The following is a 23,886-nucleotide window of genomic DNA, read 5'->3' on the forward strand; positions in this document are numbered from 1 at the left end:
AAAGCATACATCTGGTCAGTGTGAATCTATTATGTTACAGCCCTGAGCTGGCTGCCTCATCATGGGCAGAATGAGCACAGTTTTGAAAACTTACTGAAATATTTTCAACATTTTACAAATGTTGGTATTTAAATGCTGACATTTTTGCTTTTAACATTTATGGTTTACAGACTTTCCTCTCATAGATGTTGTATCATATTTAATCTTCAGTCTTTGTTTCTTCTCTCAGGTTCAAGGTCCCCTTGGAGCCTTTGGCTCCTGCTGTCCCTGCCCTCTTACCTTTCCCTTGCAGACACCCGACTTGGGAAACCTGTCCGTGCTGGTCTTACCCCCTCATCCTGTGTCTGCCAGCATTGCTCTGGGGAACCTGCCCTTGGTTATTTTTTTCCTACTCATGACCTGATTTCTCCATAGCATTTGGCTTCCTTTATCCCATCCTCAAAATCATTTTAATTTTTCACAACCCCTAGGGAGCTCTTCAAATATCAGTAATCCTCAGAGCTCCTCTCTTCTCATGAGGAACCAGCTACTTGCTATCCTGAATGTCCCCAAATCCTGAAGCTCAGACTCCGTTCTCCAGAAGACTGACTCCTCCAGGCAGGAGTGTGGCTGACAGACTCAAATGCTCCAAATTTCAGGCATCATCCTCCTTCCTAAGAGTCAGCTCTTCTACCTGGGCAAGCTGCTGTTGCTGCTGTCCACACTATAGTCTCCTGCCCCCAGGGGCATCTTAGCTCTCTCCAGGGCCAATGCCCATCAATGCTAAGACCTTTGACTCGATCTTTCAAGCTAGGCCTCCTTGGCTGGGTGTCAGCTGTAGCATCTTCACTGGATTCCAGCTTCCATACTGTCTCCTTCATCTCTATTCACCTCCCACAAGGTTCCCACTGCTAAGTGGTTTCTCTTACTCTTCCAAATCCCATCATAGCCTTCAGAGATCTCTTCTAAGACAACACATTGCTATCTGTCCTATTGGGGATATCTGTCAGAGACCCTGCAAGGCATTTTTCTGACTCTCCCTGGCTAGCATTTGGGCCTCGAGCATGGGATTGCTATATCTGGTCCCCAACACTGGGCTTGCTCTAGCACTGGGGTGTGTGAATGTGGTACCGTGACTATAAACAACAGCGAAGGGGTTGGTGGGGAGGGGCGTGGGTTGTTTTTTCAAACTCAATTCTGAGTTTACTTTTGGGGGGTGAGTAAGAAAGAGGGAAAGCCCAAAAGCACATGGCAGAAGCCTCAGGGGACTGCTTAAGTTCACACTTTTGGTAGATTCCCAAAGTTGAGTTGCACTAACAGATTATGTGGTCATACAGATTATGTGGTCATCTTTGAAAAGTGTTACCTAGTGAAATTCAGGGGAAATGTGAAGTATACAAGCCAAGACAAAGACTTTGTAGCAAGTCTTTAAGGCAGTGTTTCATGAGAACTGGGACTCCCAGCAAGGCCTGTCAGGGAGTTTGCTCTGTTTTAGAATTTTATCCTGTGACCATCCTGCCCCTCCTCGCCCCGGGGCAGAGGACTCAATGAAGCCTGATTCTTAGATTTGGCTTTCTAAGCTAGGTAGGCCTGCAGATGGAGGCTTTAAATCTCTCTTGGTTTCCACCCCCAGGTCCTTGGAGAGAGCTAAGAGATTAATGAATAAATAGACACCATTGATAAAGTAGACCCAGAGACTTCCAAAGTATTTCCTATCAGGTGGCAAGGCCCGGTCTAAGGCAGCTCATTAAGGCTTGGGCCTGGAAAATGTCTCTGCAAACTGGTTGTAAAAGGCATTAGATTTGCTAAAACTTACTCGGTAGAGGTCACTATTATTATTATTATTATCATTATTTTTTACCCTTTTGGTATAATCTGTTGTCATCTGGATTTCTTGTGTAAAAGAATTACTTTGAGTTCCTAGGTTTGTTTGGTTTTTTTTTTTTTTTGTTTGTTTGTTTTTCCTTGTTCGATTTTTTTGTTCCCTTCACTTCACACTGCAGTTTGGTACCTGCAAATCTTGTGGGTTTGCAGCAGAAATGCCAGTATAGCAGGAACTCCTTAACTCAAGGCAGAGAGACCCATGACTGAAATTAGACAATTCAGTTAATCTTAGAATTAATCATAAGAGAAACTCACCATCCTTAAGTCAACATGCCAGCTTCCTATGGGAATGAAGTCTCCTTCCTTCCTTCCTTCCTTCCTTCCTTCCTTCCTTCCTTCCTTCCTTCCTTCCTTCCTCCCTCCCTCCTTCAGTCTTATTGATTTATTTTATGAGCACATTCATTTTATCTGCATGTTTGTTTGTTCAGCCTGCATGTGTGTCTGGTGCCCACTAAAGCCAGAGGGTGTCGGGTCCCCTGGGTCTTGAGTTACTGATGGCAGTGAGCCACCATGGGAATTGAGCATTAGTCCTCTGGAAGAGCAGCCAGTGCTGAGCCATCTCTCCAGACCCTCTTTTCTCTCTTTTCACATTCACACACACATGCACACTCACATGCACACTCACACACACACACACACACACACACACACACACACACACAAAGCTGTATGCGTGCTGGGGAAAATTAATTTAGAACAACAGCGTTTCAGTTTGACTGATGAAGACGAGGCCACCTAACCTCGTGAGCTCTAAGGATGTCAGGAACAGACAGGGTGAAGCATCCACAATTTGCCTTCTGCTGCCATTTAACACCTTCTACATATGCAGCGTGGCAAAATCAGCCTGAGCTTGCCAAGTCTGATCTTTCTGCTTTTACCGCTGACAGTTTAGATCAGGAAAATAAGATGCAATGAGTTTGAGCAGCAGATGTATTCTCATAGGAAGAACTCCCTGGTCCCAGTCTTCAGCAGCATGGCAGCTTTGCCCACAGGGTTGGGGCTGCTCTCTCTGACAGACTCAGTACCCAGAACTAGCTGCTTAGTTTGGTTATGCACGTTTGCTGTTTGTCTTCTTAAGATCCAGTCCCAGGGAGACACTTGCCAGAATACATCCCTGAAGAAGTGATGGTGAGTTCAGATATTTGTTTTCTGGACGAAGCCCAATCTTCCAGAAAGCATCTGTTCAAATACCTCAAAAATTCTCTGGCCACGAAGAATCGGACTGGATGAATTTAACCTTGAGCTGAATGAATGAAACACAACACAGCACTGGAAATGGTGTCTGTGGATGAGCTCCTGCCTTGGTCTCTGGAAGGAGATAGGGAGGGAAATGGTGTCTGTGGATGGGCTCCTGCCTTGGTCTCTGGAAGACGATAGGGAGGGAAATGGTGTTTGTGTATGGGCTCCTGCCTTGGTCACTGGAAGATAGGGAGGGAAATGGTGCTGTGCAGTGAGGTTCCAGCCTTCCTCACTGGGTGACAGGAAGGACCATGATGCTTATATTAAGGGGTTACAGTATTAGGAAGGTTGAGAACCACCGTTAAGGAGATTACAGAAGAAAAAGGACACTTCATTGTATTTCCTTAAGCAGCGACTCTTTTTTTTTTTTTAAAAACTTTTGTATGCATGCAATGTTTTCCTTTTAAAATAAAAATAGCCTTAATTAATTTAAAATTAACTTGTGATACTCTCGTAAATGTCTGGGTTGGTAATCAAAAGGGAATATACCATCTATTCTCTCAAAGGTCTAGAAGCTGTTGCACTACTTGTGAACTGCACCAAACAATATTTAGGGTTTCCCCTTTAGGTGTATGACCTAGGAAGCACCTACTGCTCCCTGGCTTAACGAGCTATGAAGGTAGGTGGTGGGAGACTGCAGTGGACAGCAAGTCATCAAGAGATGTCATACTTCCTAAGGAACAGCCATGGATATAAGAGGTACTCACCATCTGATCATATCTCTTCAGAGATGGAGGCTTGTCCTTCCTAAGCAAGGCCACCCTGGCTATGGAGATGTCTGAGGAGAAAGGCTTTCCTAAGCTGGACTGAAATTTCTCTTTGAACAGAGGAAGGTTCTTTTTCTAGTCAGGCACTACCACCAGCTGATCCCCAAGGGACCTGAAGTCCTCCCTTCTGACAAGACAGACACTGCTTTCCATGACAGATGGCCCATGGGCTCATTCCAAGAAAGGCGAGAACCATTAGGCTGTTCCTAGATATAAACAACATCCTTTCATCCCCGTAGGATGCCTGCATCGTCCATCAGCATCCAGACCTACGTCTCCAGATGGCCTTGACTGTTCCCGATCTGGTGCAACCTCCCGGTTCTGAGGACAGCAACCCTCCACTGTCTTGACTTCTCCTCTGCAAGTTTTATTTTCTTTCTTCCAACTCGGACACTATGTGCAGAAGCCCCCCTTTCATCTGTAGCCTTTGAAACACCCTATCCACTCCCTCCTCGCTGTTAGAACATCTCCTTCACCCAGTAACCCCACTATGTCTACACCCCAAAGCCCTACCTAACTTAAATCTCTGAAGATTTTAACCCTTTCCATCATGGTTTTCTCTTCTAATACTTCTGTTGCTAACACTAGGAACACGGCAAGACCACACAGGAGAGCCTCGCCATCCTTAGCCCCTTACTGCCGCAACCCACGCATTTCAAGCTTGTTTCTTCTCAGTCACTTATCTTAAAGCTATCTCTAGAGCCCATCGCCATGACACGCCCCCACCTCCCAAACTGGGACATGCGCAGTAGCGCACACCCTGCTCTCGTGGGTCCGCTCATTGCCACTCCCATCTGTTAGCTCCCCCTTTGGAAAGTGATCTCCCCTTGATTTCTGGGACATCTTCCTCATCTCATGGCTTTTCTACTTGGGCCTCGTCTTTCTTTGTAGATTCCCAGCTTCAGAGTCACCAAAGCTCAGTCAGCTGCCATCTCTTCCCATCTACAAGTGACATATTAGCACCCAGTTGTGGTACCACAAAGGATACATGTATGACTTGCAAATTTACATCTACAGCTCAGTCTAACAACTCTGCCAAGCTCAGCCTTTTATGAAACCCTTCTCAGGGTCTCTGCTTGGATGTCTCTTGGGACTCCCAAAGTTACAATGAGCTCTTGAGGTCTCACACACTGCCTCTAGCTCTGCCTTCCTCACCCACACATAGGTTTCTGAAAGTGAGATCTCCCTGTCATGAGACTTCAAGGTGCCCATCATTGCCTCTTCTAATTTCATTTCCTAATGACTTACTACTTAATTATTAGGGGCAGTAATTTACCAAGTGTTTTTTTTTTTTTAACTACATTTCCAGTCTGTCTTTAAACTAACCATGTGGCAAGGCTTGCCTGTGTAATGCTAGGTTCATAGGAGTGATGATGGAAAGATCAGTGGATGTGGATTAAAATCTTTAAGTTTTATTGAAAGGACTTTCAGAGATGCTTCCTTGAAATAAAAAGAAAATATCTGTGGAGGGCTGTGACTATCTGAAGGGGTGGGGCTGTGACTATCTGAGGGGGTGGGGCTGTGACTATCTGAGGGGGTGGGGCTGTGACTATCTGAGGGGGTGGGGCTGTGACTATCTGAAGGGGTGGGACTGTGATTACCTGAGGGGGTGGGACTGTGACTACCTGAGGGGGTGGGGCTGTGACTATCTGAGGGGGTGGGGCTATGACTATCTGAGGGGGTGGGGCTGTGACTATCTGAGGGGGTGGGGCTGTGATTACCCGAGGGGGTGGGACTGTGACTACTGAGGGGGAGGGGCTGTGACTATCTGATTATGGAATCATTTTGACCTTTTCACCTTCTGGGACTATGGATGTGATCCTGGGGCTTCAGCAGCAGACATCTTGGACCACGAGGAGCCCTTAGGGCGCTGAAGCAGCAGGGAGGGTAGAAGGATCCTGGGTTTTGAATTATTGTAGGACAACCATATCTTCTGGGTCTTACACTTGAGCAAAAAATAAACCTCTACCTAATTAAGACATTGTTAATTTGGATTTATTGTTGAGTCAACCCTATCTGATAATACCCGTGTGTGCGACATAGTCATGCATATTTAAGCAATGATTAAAATGTATAGGAAAGGCAATGGATAACCCACAATCTTGTTTTATTCCTATGGTTTTACAGGATGTATTTTGGGCAATAGAGAAGAACACTGCTGAACGCTATTCCAAAATCCACCTGTCTTTGGAAGAGAACATTAGATAGCTGGAGGATCGGGTGAGTGCTTGGTGCTTTTGTTTCTTTGAAACAATGTGTGTGTGTGTGTGTGTGTGTGTGTTTAAATCTAGCCATGTATCTAGTTTAGATGATTCATGCACAATATTAATAGTTTCTTGTTGAGGTATAGGGGTTGTTGGTTGCCATGAAACAGGATTAATTCCATCAAGGAAAGGTCTTAATAATTTTTGTTCTGACCTTCACAATGTTTTTTGCCTTACTTTTATTTATGCTAATGAAATGAATGCTTTTTTGGCTGTGTGTGTGAAATCTTCTCTTCTGCAAAAGTCTTTGTTGATTGGCAGTTGTTTCAGGACAATATGATGCTGGCAGCTTTGGCTACAGATCATGGCTTTCAATGATGTCAAAGTAACTATTCAGCCACCTACCTCTCTATAAAATGCTGATCTCCATAGAACAAAAATGACTACTTAGGCACATCGCCTCTGCTTTAAATCTGTTATATAAACTGGTGTTGGGGAGAGTAGGTCAGTCTGTGATAGAGTGCTTGTCTAGCATGCTTGAGATATTGGGTTCAGTTCGGAAAAAATAGGTTGAGATAAGTTTTTCTTTGGTACATTTGTTTTTTTTTGTGGGGTGTGTATGTGGGGTGGGAGCTTGTGCTATGTGTGTATCTAGAGTGAAGAGGACAAGTTGTAGGAACTGTTTCTCTCTTTCTACCATGTGGGTCCTGGGGGATTGACTTGGGACATCAGACTTGGCAGCCAAGTGCCTTTATCTGCTGAACCCTCTCACTGTCTTTGAACTAGCTTTATCCATTTGTTTTTTAGAATTTCCAAAAGTGTCTTGTTCCAAAAGCAAATACAGTCCCTGGGAAAAGCAAAGGTCATGAACCTCTGATATCTGTAAACTAATTCTTGTGAAATTATTATTAAGGGAACACACTGGTTAGACAGTTTATCATCTTGGGAACAGGAGTAAAGCTACAGAAGCAGTGTTTGATTGGGGTAGGGCTAGGACTTTGCCTGCTCTAGGTTCCCAAGACTGAGAGATGGGCGCTCTTTCTCTGCTGCTCTCTCCCAGCTTAATGTCTTAAAGCCTTCATATCTCGTCTCCCACTCAGCAGAGGTTTTCTTTTTTGGTTTTTTGGATTTTGTTTTTTTCGAGACAGAGTTTCTCTGTATAGTCCTGGCTGTCCTGGAACTCACTTAGTAGACCAGGCTGGCATTGAACTCAGAAATCCGCCTGCCTCTGCCTCCCAGAGTGCTGGGATTACAGGCGTGCACCACCACCGCCCGGACAGCAGAGGTTTTCAAGCAGATCGTCTTCGCTCGCTCCTGATCCTTCCTCATGAGGAGGAAGAGATGGCTTGGGCTGTTGCGTCTGTTTCAGTACTTTATTAGAGACAAACCAAAACAGAGGTAGAAGAGAACTGGTATGGGTTTGTTCCCAGAGCACAAGGCAGAGCTTTGGGGTGACTGTACTGAGTCCAGCCCCTTCCCCATCACTTGCTGTCTCTGTATTCCTAGATGAATCACCTTGCTCCTCTGAACTTCAGTGTCATCAAGTACTAAGACACTTCTACGAGCCTTGATTTCTCCCAGTGCCATTACAGCTTACCCATGTGACCATGGTACTGGGGAGACAATACAAAGTTTACAAAACAGACAGGCCTGCACTCAGGCACTTCACTATGCTGGGGTGGCCTCCTTCTTCATCTTTCTCTCAGCCCAGCCGGTTGGTTCTTTTGCCATCTTCCTTATCTAGTTTATCCTGAATCTACTGACCTGTTAGGGCTCATTCAAAGATACCCTTCTTCATAAAAATCTTCCCCCTTCCATACTGGCAAACATCTTTTCTACACCATCTTCTGAACTTCTCCAGTTTTTACTGTTCTCTTCCTGGTGCCCCAGTCACTCTCTGTTACCACTCCCCTTGTTTGTAAGCTTCATGGGAACAGATTGCCTGTTCTTCAGTCGTGTTTCCTCAGAGAACCTACTAGGATGCCTAGCACAAGAAGGTGCCCAAAAATTATGTGTCAACTATGTGTGGGACAGTATTTAAAAGTCTCTATTCCATTGTTCTCTAGAGATGAGATGGTGTGTATAATGCATCTTTCCATTTTATCCATTTAAAGAGGATGAGAAGGATTTGCTGCAGGTAGCTGATCTTACATCATGTCCAGAGAATCCCTGTAAATAGTTATAATGACTCATCATATGAGCCGACATAATAAAGTCTTACTGGAGGCTAGTCACAATGCTCAAACTGTAAAACTGCTTTAATGGGATGGAGTATTTCCCAAAGGTGGTGACTGATAGTTATTGCCCCAGATGCCTCCATCTTTATTACACTCCCTTACATTGCACAGCATGGAGGGTCATAAATCACAGTTATGATTATTTTTAAGTGAAAGGTGAGAAGCCCTTGAGAATGTCTATTGTCAGGTCCAAGGGATCTAAGTTGACTTTGGGTCTCCTTGATGGAATCCAAGAACCAGGTTCAAGTCAGATTTGGCTTGTCCTGTCAAATAGTGTGGTCTGGGAGGGTTGGAGCTCTGTTCCACAATCTCCTTTATGTTGGTACCTCAAAGGGACTGCTATGTGCTTGGAAGACTTTACTCTTTCAGAGGTTTTCATTCCAGATGAAGAGTTAACCTCAGGTAGCATTTTCTGGATGGTCCCACAAGAAGATCCACAGAAGAAAGATTTCTCTGATCAAAGAAGCCTGCGAACCCTGCAGACCTGATTCACTGTCTGCATGATTTACTGTAGGCTGTGGTGTCTGACAGCACAGCCAAGGACCAAGAGTCACCTGGTAGAGAAGTCTAAGTCAAAAGTCTCTTAGTGCTTTAAGTACAGCTCCCTCCTCGGCTCCCTTCCTCGGTGTTGAAGCATACTGGTAACATCACAGGAGAGTATGACATAGAATGCTGCTTCAGTTACTGTTTGCTTATCATAATGAGGAGGGGTGTTTAGCCAAGAATAAGACGGTGAGTGGGAAGCAGATGAAGGGAGGAGCAGTCAAAGTGACAAAGGGGGTAAAAGGTGAGCTACGAGGCCACTGAGACACCAGCGGCCAAGCTTCCTAACCCAAGGACCATCCTTGGTTCTTAGTCCAGACAACAGTTTGACTTTAGTTTTCTTCCTCCAAACCTCAGTCATTAACAAGTAATATCATCAGACTGCAAGCTCCACTCCTGCATCGCCACATGATCTTATCTGGGGTAGCAGGGAAAGAGGAAGGAGCGGCTGCGTAATAGCATTTGTTCAGAGGGTTGTACAAAGCAGAAGGAGAGAAACAGAGAAGGGGTTGATAAAGTGACAGGGAGACAAGAGAGAGGTGGGGCTGGTAGGCCATGGACAGGGTGTTATAAGGGACACAGTGGGGATTAGTGGGAGTCAACAAACCCTCTCCCTAAGCCAGAAGTCAAATGACAGCCAGGCTGGCGGCTCCCTTCAACCTCTTCCCTGGTGGAAGGGCACTGACCAAGGACCTGCATTTCTCCGGCTGTTGACAGGACTCTGATGAAGATCTTCTTAGTGGCCAGACCACTTAAAAACTCTGCAGTGGTTAGCCAGAAACCCAGGAGAGCAGCAGAGAAGGGCCCAGTTCTGTACAGAAGCCACAACTGGGAGGGGCTGAGGATGGGCTTATCCAGGACTGTCAGATGCATGCAAAGCAACTAGGAAATCTTTGGTAAACTAAGGCAGCTAAGAAGTACTGGAAGCTGAACGCAAGATATGCAACACACTTGGGAATTTCCTGTGTTGAAGGACATCTAGGGTTCCTTCTGATTGCATGTTAGTATCAGAGGAAAAATTATGTAAAAACCCCAAATGATTTTTTAAATAAATATCACATATCCCTCAAAAATTGGAGACATGCGTGGGGTAGAACAACAGCTAGGGTGAGGAGACAAGTCACTTTACAAGAATTCAAAAATGTCGAATTGCTCTTCCATGAATTCTGTTCTGGAATTAAATAATTATGAAAAGTGATTCTGCCAGGGACAAGGTTGCTCTCTGAGACAAGGACTGGAATCCACTAGTAAGTACATTTAAGAATAAATCCTGACTTAGGAAATTGTTTAAGTGACTCACCTAAGCTGACAGTGTGGGAGCCTCCTAGGGACAAGCCTGGTGACTGGAATGGTGGCTCTAGACTCTCAGATTAGGATTCTCGTCTGAATTGGCAGGGATAGTAGGGTCTGAGGACAGTAGGGTCTCAAGCACAGGCCACTGCCCTCTGCTTAAGAACTGGGTTTTAGGCTGGTTTAAGGTGTACATGCTACTTTAGGTATTTCATTGCTTTTACACAAACAATAAATCCATAAAAACTGAATCCCCCTCTGAAATGCAGGGCATCCCAGGTGAGCGCTGGGCAGACATGTTTCTGTATGTTCCCGTGGGTACGTGGGTGTTGATTTGTACTTGCGTTGCGGACACCATTTCTCTGCGTGTGTTGTTATATAATCAGGATGGTTTGATTGTTTGAATGGAGTAACAAAATTACCCATGGTATTGCACGTCTCTAATTCCAACTAAACACAATGGCGTAAACTAGACAAAAATGCGGAACTCAAATCAAAAACCAACCAAACCAATCAAAAACCACACAATGTGACTGAGAGCATGCAAAGAAGAAAAAAAAAAGAGGCTAAAACATGGGCAAGCGACAGACACCATAAATAAAAGAAGGAAAAGGAAAAAGCCAGGGGCATACAATTCTGAAATCATTCTTACCTTCTTCAGTCATTGTGTCATAATATTTTAGTTTTCCATATGATCCAAGTTCTACAACATCACAGTAAAAGACACAAAGATAAGGAACGAGCTATAAGGCAAGAACTTTGCTTTTACACATTCTTAATTAATCAGATTCAGAGTCACGCTGTCAGATTCGGCAGTCGTTACGATATGGAGATGTGCAAACGGGAGCCATGCGGCAGACGGCTTCACGGCCCGTTTCCAGAATCACTGAAGACATATTATTCAACTGAAGGTGGGCTGGGCTGTTGCGTTGCAGAATAGGACAAGTTAGTTTAACACTCAACAAAACAGAATACTTGGTGAAGGCGTTTCGGCCCAGGCCTTTCCTAATTTCACGACTTTTATAGAGGTGACACTCCAGGAGGGAAGGACTGAGCAAGCACAGTCATCTACACCCAGGGGTCGTTGTAGACACTTGCTATGCAGAGTGACCTAAGTCACCGCATGGCTTTTCCAGCCGCCAGCAGAACCATCTGTTAGAGAATAAGGAGGCTACCTGGAGAGATGCTGTATGAACAGCCCGATTTTAACTCTCCTATTCCTGAAGGTCTCATAATTTTAGATGAAACATGGAGTGTCATGTGTGCAGGATGCTGGACGAGGTGCCAGAGACAATGCGAGCACTGGAAGGACCAGTGAGGCATCTTCATGGGGAAGCCCGCCTGGCTGGGACGGGCGAGAGAGTAGAACAACCCGGGGACCAAGGCATGGCCTGCTGTGGTGCAAGGAGCAGGGGAGGGGAGCAGTTTTTGTGTTTCTGAGTGTAGATGGCCCCGGGGACCTGTCTGCACTGGAGATCACTGGGAGGCAGGGATGTTGGAGTCAAATGGGGACATGATGACTGGGTTAGGAGAGAGAGGAGACAGGGATGCACTTCTTCTGTTTCTTACTTTAGTTTCAAAGCAGAGACTTTGATTTTTGTTCTTTTCATAATTCCAGATAATTTTAAGCCATGTTGTAAGCTGATTAAAAATGGCTTTCTTGGTCATAATGACCCTCTCCTAATACACTTCAAGAATTTAATTAGACTCCAGAGACACTCTTGGGACTCCACAGAATGTGTCCATGGTCCATTGCCTTGGACAGATGCTGAAAACTCACATGTGAATCAACTTGGAATTGAAGAGTCTACGTGAGATGCAGGAGCCTGCTTAAAGGAGATGACAAACACCCCTGTGCTGGGTATTTATACTACACATTCTCTCCTCTATCTATCCCTTTCCACGTGCCTCATTTTATTTAAAGCTATTTTAATACAAATACATCAATGGAAAATTATGCCTTTGGGGAGAAAAATCATCCCATCTTTATGTTCTTATGGATCTGATCTATTCTGGCCTTCGTTAGAATCATGACGAGAGATGCAGGTGTTTCAATAAGAAGTTGAATTTTATTTAAATAATATTTTTTTGTGTGATTTCTAGGTATCGCTCTTAGTGAAAATTTTGTTGTTTTAAGAACAGTTGGTGTATGCATGTATGCGTGTTTATAGAGATCTTAAATGATCTACATACTTCATAAGTATTAATATATCATTTGTTCATAGTGGCTTTACAAAAGAGGCATGGGTATGTGTGTGGTGTGTGGTGTATGTGTGTGTGTGTGATCTTGCAGTGAATTGATAAATTCTATCAGCCGACAAATAGTTTTATTATAGACTCCCTTTCCTCTACCAGGTAAAGCAGAGGAATAGGCAGCTGGAATCCACTATTATCTGTTTAGAAAATGGGATATGGGTGGCCATGTGTTTGCAACCATGTTCTGCGCAGTGATGACACATGGCTGCCTGTCAGTGGATCCATCTTTTCCGGTGCAAACCTTTCTGCATGCACACACCTGTTTTCCACGTGTTGATCCCAACCTGTGAAGCATCTGTTCATGGTAGATGCTATTGTTTTGAACTTTATCTCTCCTTGGAACCAAGCATAATAAATACAATCACATTATTGAATTGTCACTTTATGTCGACACAGAGTAGGCACTCTTCACATATAACAAGCCTCACACATTCTTGCACTGTGGCAATATCTAGATCACTTCTGAGCTGCTTCCTTGGATGATGAATGGCACACAGGAACAAGAACAGAGCACACTTTATGGGAAAAAAATAAGGCGAATGATGGGGAGGGAGGCAGTGAAAAGCTGCGCAGCAACAGGCTACATGGCTAGTCAAGCAGTCGGAGGAGGTAGCATCCACTCGAGCTGAGGGGGCCATATTTTCAGGAAAGGATGGCGGACAAAAATGAGTGGACTAGAACACAGTCTTCATCGTTGGCAGCCACGGGATGGTGAGATGGTGAATTCAGCAGCCACATCCCGAGGGAAGCAGGGCAACATCTCCACGAGCCAGACACGCCTGTTCCCTGATCTTGGGGTCATGGGTGGTGCGGGTTGAGGGATGCCACATGCAAGCAGGACAAATGGTGTGCGTGCAGAAACCAGAGCTCCTCACACATCTGGCTACAGTCCCATAGGCAAGGGATGCCCCCACAGAACGTGGCCTCGGCCACTGTTTGTTGACAGCCTGTGGCCAGGCTAACCTGGCTGTAAGGGCCCAGAAGGCATACTGAAACTCACCTGTGCAAGAACTTGACTTCCAAATCACCCACCCCTCAAGTTGTGATACCTTCTCAAGCCACCCTTGTCTTGTTTTTCTATCTCTATCTATCTATCTATCTATCTATCTATCTATCTATCTATCTATCTATCTATCAATCATCTATGTGTTTACTTTGGGTTTTTGAGACAGGGTTTCTCTGTGTGGCCCTGGCTGTCCTGGAACTCACTCTGTAGACCAGGCTGGCCTTGAATTCACAGATCTTCTTGCCTCTGCCTCCAGAGTGCTGCAATTAAAGGTGTTTATGACCATCACCCTACTAGTTTCAACTTATTTGGACTAGGAACCAACTGAGACTCTCTTGAGAAAAGGTGGAAAGAGGCTTGAAAGTTAGAAGGTCCCAGCTAGCAGCATTCACTGTGGTGAACTGAACGAAAGAGTGGTGTGTCATCCTGGTTTCCACTCTGGAAATCATCTGGTGCCTCTTCTTTGAAAGGTTTCTCTAAGAACATCACACAGTCCAAGGGGAGGAGTATATCACAAACCCACTGGCTTGTGTTTGGGATGAGCCTAAATCTGACCATTGATGCCTCCTAGCACAGTGCCATGCAAACACACCGCAAACTCACCGATATGTTTCCAAAGAGCTTGAAGGCTGACCACTTATGTTGCCCAACATGGTGCTGTGCTGGCTTTTGTGCCATCTGGAGAGCTAGGGACCCAGGTGTTCACATTCCCATACAACCAAGGAACTGAACGTATCACTGTTCGTCTGACCACCTTGATCCACAGTTGCTAGCAATCTCTCTAGTTGACTTTATGGGTCTGGGCTCTGGTCCATACTTCACACTGAACAAAATCAGGGTAAGGGTTTTGTTTCCAGTCTGTGAATAAGAATTAGTATTGGGGGCTCATGGCTTCTACCTTTCTCAAGAAGTTTATACGGGCACAGATTTCTCCTTCCTCAGCTGTACTTTTAAGGCCTTAGACACTCTTCATTCCATAGCTACCACCAAACCCTCGAGATGGGAGCAGCAGAAAAAGGACTTCTCATGTTTGAAGATTTAAAATCGGAAATGGAAGATCAGTAGAAGGATCTATGTTGAGTTCATTTGATTTGAATGGGAACTGGAGGGGGGAGAAATAAGTGAGAATACACATTTATTATTTGTCATCTCAAGAGAAAAATAATGACCAATGGATGCTCTATTCTTTCCAAAGATCTAGCATTATTTCTGGGTATGAGTTTGACTTTTTCGGGACAATCTGAAAAAAAATCAAGGCTTTCTTAGTCCTGACTGCAGTCCAAAGTGCAGTTAGGCTGCTTATCAAGATGTATGGATGAGTACTGCCTTGCCTGCAAGGGTTATATTCAGCATAAAGTGCATGGAAGAAGATGGCGTTTGAAGTTGGAGGTGTAGTCTTGGAACTGAGATCTGCTGCTCATGGGACATGCGACTCTGAGCAAGGCGTTGCCTCTCTCTGGATGCTGGCCTCCTCAGCACCGTCACTGCTCTGTCCTATAAATGGAGTGGCAGTGAGGAGCACGCAGGATGATCCACACGAGGAAGAATATGAGAAGCTGTCACTATTGAAAGTGCCACAAAGACGAGGACCCCTGGGATGCAGAGCAGGGCGGTGAGACAATCCAAGCTTGTTAAGGCAAATTCAACCTGACCAAGAGGTTTTGAAAAGAGATTTGATGTTCAATAGCAAAAGATATTCATCATGATGGGGCCAATGTCTTAAAAATGTCTCTTCAGTAATCCTGCACATCGGCCCTCAGATTTAAGGAAAAGCAAAGCACTGACCCAAAGGAGGGAGAGATGGGACACGTGACCCTTCTTCATCTGACAGTCAGGTGCTGATCGGAGCCCAGATGTTTTCCCTTTGTGTATTTGCCAGTGAGCTGGTTTCTGGCTAACTTGTCTTACCTTAAGAGTAAAGATTCTATCTTACTTTAAATCTGTCTAAAACAGAAAACCCACATCCCCACACCACATGCTCAGCTCTCCTCACATTCACTAAATAAAAGTATTCAAAGGCACAGCTCCCCAGAGACAGTGGCATTCAGAATGCTTTGGTGTGTTGAGGCTTTCTGGACTTTGTGAAACTAAGAAGGTCAACATTGATGCTCAAAGTTTTCCACTGCAATCATTACAACAGAGGTCAAGAGGCCTTCTGAATGACACTCATTGGTCAGTTTAGAGGTAGGGTCTACTAGTTATGAGCTGGGGACCCCTTCCCCCCCCTTTTTTCTGTTTTTTTTTTTTTGTAAACTGAAGTGGGGGCACAGGGAGAGGTGATTACTTGTCAGGAGTGTTTTTATAGGGTCAGACAAGTTGGCCTGTAAAACACTTTGTACTGGGGAGTTACAAACATCATTAATATCTGGTCTCCTTCCTCTGTCTGCCGAAGGTCCAGCAACAATCTATAAAATTCAGCTTAGTGTAAAGTAGTGAAGTCCCATACAAAGGCTGATTGTCTCCATGGGTCGCTATTATCAGGGATATTTTGAGGTGCGCAAATGAGAAACCAACTACCTATACTTCTTTCCCAATACACAGAACCTGGTAAAGGATGCCTTGGGAAACTTCCAGAAGCAAGCCAGCAATTTGTCAAGTTAGTCTCAGAATGAAGGTATTTTGTCTCTTTTATAAATCTGAGGATTTCCTTTAATCACAGAGTAAATAAATGTTCTCTTTGAAGATTTTTTATTTATTTCTTGTTACTTTGGATTTTTGAGGCAGTGTCTCCAGTTGCCCAAGCTGGGCTCCAACTCACTACTAAGCTGCTCAGGCTGGAACCCCTGCTCTTCCTGCATCTATCCACCCAAGCACTGAGACTGCAGGCATGTACCCAACATCCAGCATGAACGCTTCTAAATGAGACAGGATAAGGGTTGATGATCTGTAATTTCTCATCATACATAACACTAGCACTGTTTGTAGATCTTATGATTGTTTTGTGGGGTGTGTGGAATAAATTGGTTACTCCTTTTTTTAAAGAGGGTTTTTATTTACTTATTTATTTATTTATTTTTATTTTTTTTGTTGGCTGTACTGGAACTAGCTCTGTAGACCAGGCTGGGCTCAAATTCACAGAGATCCACCTGCCTCTGCCCCCCAAGCACTAGGATTAAAGCCATGAGCCATCACAACTACTATCTTCTATTAATGTCTCCTAATTTGAAAGTGTTTTTTCATACTAAGCATTAGCTCTTGGCTTAAAGAAGATGTTTTCTAATGCAGTTCAATATTAAGCTTTATGGTTGGATTTTTTTTCCCTCAAAAACCAATTCGTATGGACTACCAAAATTAATGATTTTCTTAAAGGTTTTCATTAGCCATCTTATATATCAAATGTTCCTGGCCAACAGATGTAATCTTTTTTTTTTAAATGGGAGAAAACCAAAACAAAGCCCGAACCACTTAAGAGATGGAGGTTCAATGAGGAAACAACCTTCAGTCTCACTTCCTACTCAAGTGAGAAGGGAAGGAATATTTTAACCTTCAAATTCAAAAGCTTCCAAAGCTTTCTAAGTACTGAGTCACTCCTGAAGCTCAGCGTGGCATTCTGTGGGAGACTGGCATTCAAGATGAACTTCTCTGAGTGGCTCTTCAACAGGTACATGGTACACAGGTGCCCGGGGCCGGCTGAACTGAGCACGTGATACTCATGCCAGGCATGAGGGGTTAGAAGAGACACAGTTTGCCCCATGGAGTTCTTTCCTCCAGCCGAAAGATACTTCTTTTTGTTCTATGAGATTAAAGCTTCTCACTTAGGTTTCTCAAAGTAAGACAAGAACTTGGCAAATGAAAATAAAGAGCTCGACTTGGTTTGGATGGGTTCTCCTGAATTCATGAATTGTAACTTAATTTTTAACGTAATAAAATTGGGATTTGGAACCATTCAAGACCCGTTCAGGTCATGAGGATAGTTTTCTTTTGGAATAGATGCATGGCGCTATAAAAAGGATCACGGGAGGGCTCTGTCTTTGCTTTTGTGAGCGACATTCAATGCTTACAGAGGATGTGTGTTCAAGGTACCATCCTGACAGGAGAGAGCCAGCCTTGCCAGGCTGATGAGAATGATGAGCAACCGAGCACTCAGTTCTGTGCTTTATAAATTACCCAGTTCTAGGCATTCTGGTAGAGCATCACCAAATGAAACTCGACAGTACTGAGCTTCTGAGTTCCCAGTAGGATGTACAAACAGGGTATACATGCCTGCGCATGCGCACACGCAGGTGCCTGCCTTTGTGCTCTTGAGTTACTTCGGTCGTTCATGTCCTCTGAATAAAGGCCTTTTGTGAAATTCTTACTCTCCTCTCAACTCTTTGTGAATCTAGGCCTTGTGGTTTGTTATGACCAACGCTTTTGTCTCCCACACTCATTTGCTTCCTGGTTTATGTAAATGAGTGCCACAAATGAAGTTCTCACAGACCCTTTCTTAGGAGTGGAACCTGCACACCTGGCTTTCTTTGTGAAACCTCTTGATTTTCATGTGTTTTCAACAAACTCTAAATTTAAAAAAAAGCTTAATGAATCTGAGATATTTTTCGGTCATCAATTTTGTAACTTGCGCTTTAAATTCAGATTGCTTTGTCCAATTTACTTACAAATGTTAGTTGAATAAATGAACCATTCTGGTGGCTGGACACGGGAGGGACCCTTGCCTGACACTTTTCTTTATCAGGTCAAGACTTGCTTCTTTGTGCCCTAGTTGGGTCCTTGCTGGGCGAGAATGGGACTGAATCTTCCGATGGTTTCCTCTGGGGAACTGTAGCGGAGCCCACGTTGGGAAGCCTGAGGATCTATGGTATTGTGACTGTTCCATCTGTTCTGTTATGGGCACTCCTGGGCAGTAAGTTCCACCACTGTGCAAGCAGAGAGCAGAAAGGGACTTTTCTTACTGTGCTTTAGATTTTATTTTGGGAGGAATGAAAATTGCTCATTAGTTCTAACTCTCCTCTGTCATTTTGCAGATTAGTACCTGGATGAAGCAAAGCACAGTAGAAGACTTTGAAAGCTAGGTTAGGATCACAGGGGGAAGGCGTCAATATAATTATGTGGGAATTATCAGCCTTGAACAGCGAACAATAATGTGTGGTCATTACTGTAGATCATCCAGATGGCTCATAATAAAATGTCCATGTGAGTCCCCAGATGCTCTGGCTTCTTACAAATTTGTCCCCTAATTTGCAGCGTGCTTCTCTGTGGTGTCGCTTAGCAGTGTCACAGTGCTTGCCGAGCTCTGTCCTGTGAGGGGCTGCCTCAGACCATATTTCACCATATTTTATATGCGCTGGATGATCAGGCAAGAAAAAAAACAGGCCCTTGGATGTGAGTTTCAGCTCTCTTTTTGAGATGGGGTAGGGAGGGGATAGGGCAGAGTAGAATAAGCCTTTTACTGGGAAGGATGCTTTTCAGAAAAAAACAAAACAAAACAAAATAATGAGCATCCTAAGAAAAGACCCAGCCCAACACAGCTCGGTTAGAATGACATCGTTTCTTATGAGAATTCTTTTAACTGTGCCAATTCAAACCTTAACAACTATGTGCAGATGGTTTCAGATCCTGACGCATTGCTAGAGTGTGCTTTGTTCCTTTTTCCCAAAGTCAAGGTGAAAATCAGGTGATAATGTGATAGGTCTGTGTACAGCTGATAACCTCACATAGCAGGATCTGCTCTTCCTGGCTAGGAGGTAAGGGTGCGTGTGTGCGTGTGTGCGTGTGTGCATGCGTGCGTGTGTGCGTCTGTGTGTGTGTGTGTGTGTGTGTGTGTGTGTATAGGGCGATCTGATCTCCTTGAAACTCAATTTTCATCATTCTGTAAATAGGAACAACCATAGCCATCTTGTAGAATCGTGTTGAGAATTACAGGCATTTGTTGGTTTTAACAACTTATTTGGCTCTTCTAATAGTGCATTCCTAAAACATGGTCTTCAGGATTTTTAGGGGCCAGTGAGGAGGAGAGGAAGCCTGAGCTTTTCACTGATATTATCTTCAAACATACTGGCTACATTTTTATATTTATAGGCACTCTGTGATTCAATTCTACCAGATCTAAAGGCTCTAGATGTAATTGTTACTGGCCTTAAAATTGGTTAAAAAATCAGTTCTCCTGATTTCTTTTTTGAAAAAAAACTTCTGAGATTGTCCATACAGAGAGGCCAACATGTTTCATAAAAATATAAATTTGAGTAAGACCTGTGGTTGGGAGAAGGGCGTCTAAGGCGATGCTGAGTTGATCTGGGGCTTGGTCAGAGCCTTAGTGATCTCAGAGACAGGATCCGGATCCCCAGTTGCTCTGCGCCCCTCCCTCCCAAGGTCTGTGTGTTCTACTGCGACAGTGGCCTTCTCTGAAGTTTTCTGCTTTGCTGATGTTTCCGTACCACTTGCCAAGTAATCTTTCAAAGGCCATTACTTCTCATCCTCACATGTACTGTCTTTTTGTTGTTGGAACTTTATTGAGTGTCCCAATTTACTCCGCACTCCAAAACAAGCTCTAAGGTTTCCAGTCCCCTAGGCACCACGGAGTGCCCCCAACCCTAGCATAACCCATTTCCTTCCTGCATGCCTGTGTCAGATACTTGGCTCTTGCTGCCTCGCTTGTCAAAGCCGCCTTAACCAGTTTGCTTAGGGCACAGAATTCAGCCTCCTGCAGAGTTCCTGGTACTTTGTTGGTGATGGTGATCAACAATTAAATCCTCCTTTAAAGTGTTCTGGTTGTCTCCTCCCAGCCCTGACTTTGGCGCCCTGCCCAGGATTCTTTTACTACTCTAACTCTGCAGGGTCTACCACTCTTTAGTGTCTGTTGGAAGGAAGTCTGTGAAGGGAAGGCTATCCTTGGTGTTACTCTAGGAATGTTGGTAATTCTTTCTCTATTTGAGGGGGGTGACTTCATGCAAAAGAGGCATAGGAAGAATGAGACCTCGGCACACAGATGCACCTAAGGGATGGGAGGGAAGACACTGCTGAGAGGAGTAGCTGCTGCGCCCTGGCTGGAGAACATGGTGGACATGCTCCTGGATATCTTCTGGGGCCGTGGCTGGACTCAGTGGTGTATGCCACACAGAGAATTGGAGCTAATGTATATCCAGATAGTGGATGTGTACGGGCAGGCTTGTGTACCCTCTGATACATGACTTAGGGGAAGGAGGATGAGAGAGAAGAAAACAAAGCAGAATCTCATCACTCAAGGGAAAGTGAAGGCAAAGAGTAAGACGGACCGTGAAACTTCGGGAGGGGCTGAGAACAGTGATTCCAGGGCAAGAAGACGCAGCAGAAAAGCCACTAATTCCCTGACACAGAAGTAATGGAGAGAAACGAGCATCTGTGGAATCATAGGTTCTTTAGGACAGTATTGTCCTGGATGAGATTTCACTATGTACTTAGCTCCTGATCACAGCAGAAATATGCAGCCCACAGGAAGACAAACTTAGAAGACTGGATTAAAAGTCGGAGGAAGACTAAGATGATTCTCTAAGATTTCATCATCCACTCCAAGCCCCATTCATCGGACTGACTTCTTTAAACGCTCTTCTCTGTGATGGGGGCCACACAGACGGGTGACTGAAGGGAGAGGACCGGGGTATATTTCATGATAGTCTATTATATACCTGAAGCTATACAGAGAATGTGATGAATGAATCAGGAGGCAGAAACAGTCATTTTCTAGCCCTGGTGGATTCTAGGGTTAGCCTGGGGATGCTTCAGTGGGGTTTAAAAAGTAGTGCAGCAACTGCTTTTCTAGGTTTTCCTCACTATGTTCGAAAGAGGGTTTTTGTTTTATTTTGTTTTTTTCTTCAGGTCTGCTGACCATACTAAAGCTATGCACTCCAGGTGACGTTCAGACCTCTCAAAGAAAACGTGTGAAATCCTATGTCTTGCCACTTCCTCACTGTATAAAAGACAAAAATTTGTAGACACAAAAAACTCTAGCTTTGCAGCTTCTGGATAACTTCTGCCCACTAGAAAGTGAGTGGCGGAAACTCAGCCATGCTGTCATCCGGAGCTAAACAGGATCCCTTCTAAGGGAAAATACAGAAAAGGATAGGTCAAGGATTGATTTTGTAATATCTGGGGCTGAGCCCAGAACCTCAAGCGTGCTTGTCTGGGACTCTACCATCGACTAGCTATAGTCTCAGAGCTCTTCCCACTTGCAGTTTCCATCTAGGCTCTTCCTATGCTGTTCTGGCTGGTGTTCGGCCTCCCGAGAAGCTGGCTTTGGTGGTTTGAGTGAGACTGTCCCTCTCTGAACATTTGCTCTTCTGTTGGTGGCACTATCTGGGGGGAAGTTGTGGAAACCTTGGGAGGTCGTGCCTTTTTCCTTAAAAACTTATTTATGTGAGTGTTTTTGCCAGTATGCAGTGCATGTGTGCCATGTGTGTGAAATGCCCACAGAAGTCAGAGGAGGGCATCAGATCCCCTGGAACTGGAGTTACAGATGCTGGGAAATGAACCGAGATCTTCTGCAAGAGCAGCCAGTGTTCTCATCCCTGAGACATCTCTCCAAGACCTATGAGCTCCTGGAAGTGGGGCCCTGCTGACGGAAGTCCATCACTCGGGGTGGGCCTCGAGTGTTTACATTCCTACTCCATTTCCAATTGGCTCTCTGCTCTTTTCTGCATTGGAAGATGTGATCTCTCAGCTTCCTGCTTCTGCCTCCATGCCTGCTGGGTCCTGCCAAACCTCTCTCTCACGAGGGAGAATTTTCTTATCAGTTTTCTGGCATGACATTAACTCCCGCTAATGACAAGTGTTTTGTCCTGAAGGCTTTTAAGCTAAAGCAAAGTTCCTTCCATTATTAGTTGTCTGGGCATGAGAGCCGCCACCCTCGAAGACAAAATGAAAGCAGCTGCGTAGATACTGCAAAGGTCGTGCTCAACCGTGGCGTTTGAGCTGGACATCCAGACATAGTCTGGGACAAGCACTGCCTAATAGTTCCCCAGAAACTTTGCATATAGTGAGAGTTCTCAAAGAAAATGTTTTAAATGGGATCGCCATGCGTGCCAGTTTGTGAAAGAAAAGTGCTTTGTAAATAAATGGGTCCACATATACCCCCTGCCCCCATCTGATGGAGACCGGAGAGCTTTATATAAGCAACAATGGTTTCTGGCTTATTTTTCAAAAACATGTGCACGGATGAGTATATAATATAGTCTCATTTGAGCACAAACAACCGGTAAAGGCTGTGTGGTGTGGGCGAAGGGATGATTTTAATGGTTGATATGAAGGAGCCAGATATGACAGACCTTATCATGTAAGGCCAGGAGAGACAGGAGCCTGAGTGCCACTTGAGGGTGCGTATTCTCAACAGGATCAGTATCCCTAGGAGGGTGGCGAGCACTTCCCAGAGGATGGGATAAGGGGGAAGGGCATTCTCACTGCTAAAGGTAGGCACTCAGCTCAAACGCCTTTCCTTTGGAAGGAAACCCTTGAACGTGCTATGGCACAGACTATATCCGTGTGTGCCATGTGTACACCTGCATTTTGAAAACACCTTTTCCCCTTCAGGGTCGCCTCTGTCCCTTGCACTGCCCTACATCCAAGGACTGTCTGGAAAACTGCCTTTCATCTCTTGGACTCGGAGTCCTCCTTTACGGAAGAGCGACCATTGGAGAATGAGTTCCAAGGAAGCAACCGAGGTGCAACTTTGTGCTTCATAGCCTGCCTCTTTCATGCTACGGTTAATTCTCAAATGCCAGCAAAATAAATTCCTGGCTGAGGAGGGGATGAGGGGAGAAACTATTTCCACACTCAAAAGCAGCACACATTCCCTTGTGCCCTAGCTGATATTTATTTATAATGTGATCAACACAGGAGTGATTGTACTCCAATCATTATGATGTTAAAATACAGAAATGAGCTTTCTTTTCCCCTAAAAGAGGGGCTAACAGGCTTGTCCTGCTCACAGCCTGCTCTCCTCTACCTGCAGGTTGGTGTTAGTTTCACTGATGTCATCTTATTGAACTGAGGCCCCTGGCCAGCGTCTTCTCTCCCGGGGAGTTTTCCCCTCTTGTTGCTCCTCACTTCCCCGGCTGAGGCTGTGTGCAAACATTTTTCTTGCTAATTTGAACTGATGTATGACTTGAGACAGAAAGAAAGGTTACACCTCTGCTTTCAGGGACACCTCCACAGTTTGAATGAACCGGGCATGGAATGACTTTCTTTGGGGGATCAAATGACAATTTGTAGAAGCTCGTTTTGTAACTCTTTCCTTGAAAAGAACAGAAGCTGGGAAGAATAAATAACAGGCTCTAGGGTCTGGGAAGGAACAAGAAAGCCAAGTAGGAAAGGGAAGGCTGAATCTTCGTGTCAGCTTCTCGCTGACATTCACATATGTTAGAGAGCTGGAAGGCAATGGAGCGGAGACAGATGGCTCAGTCAGCGATGATGGGCGTGTGTGACTGTGGACACGAGTCCTGTGTGGGTGCAAATGTCTCAGCTCTGAAGCCAAACTTAAGGCCTGGGTGGCTGTTAGCACTCACAGTGTTTTTAAA

At 44.7% G+C, this 23,886-nt stretch overlaps 1 protein-coding gene across 5 annotated transcripts in view; it reads right to left on the reverse strand.

Moving 5' to 3' along the window:
• The window catches only part of Slc24a2 (solute carrier family 24 member 2), a 254,322-nt gene that overhangs the window by 62,696 nt on the left and 167,740 nt on the right, over positions 1 to 23,886 (reverse strand). Inside the window, exon 5 of one of the 5 annotated variants that reach the window (XM_052176728.1) lies at positions 10,796 to 10,846. The exons of the other annotated variants lie outside the window; for them this stretch is intronic. Coding sequence (XP_052032688.1) covers positions 10,796 to 10,846 — 51 coding nt within the window. The remainder of the gene's footprint in view (positions 1 to 10,795; positions 10,847 to 23,886) is intronic. 5 annotated transcript variants of the gene reach the window in all.

The sequence above is a fragment of the Apodemus sylvaticus genome, chromosome 3, assembly GCF_947179515.1.
Source record: "Apodemus sylvaticus chromosome 3, mApoSyl1.1, whole genome shotgun sequence".
NCBI classification, from domain to species: Eukaryota; Metazoa; Chordata; class Mammalia; order Rodentia; family Muridae; genus Apodemus; species Apodemus sylvaticus.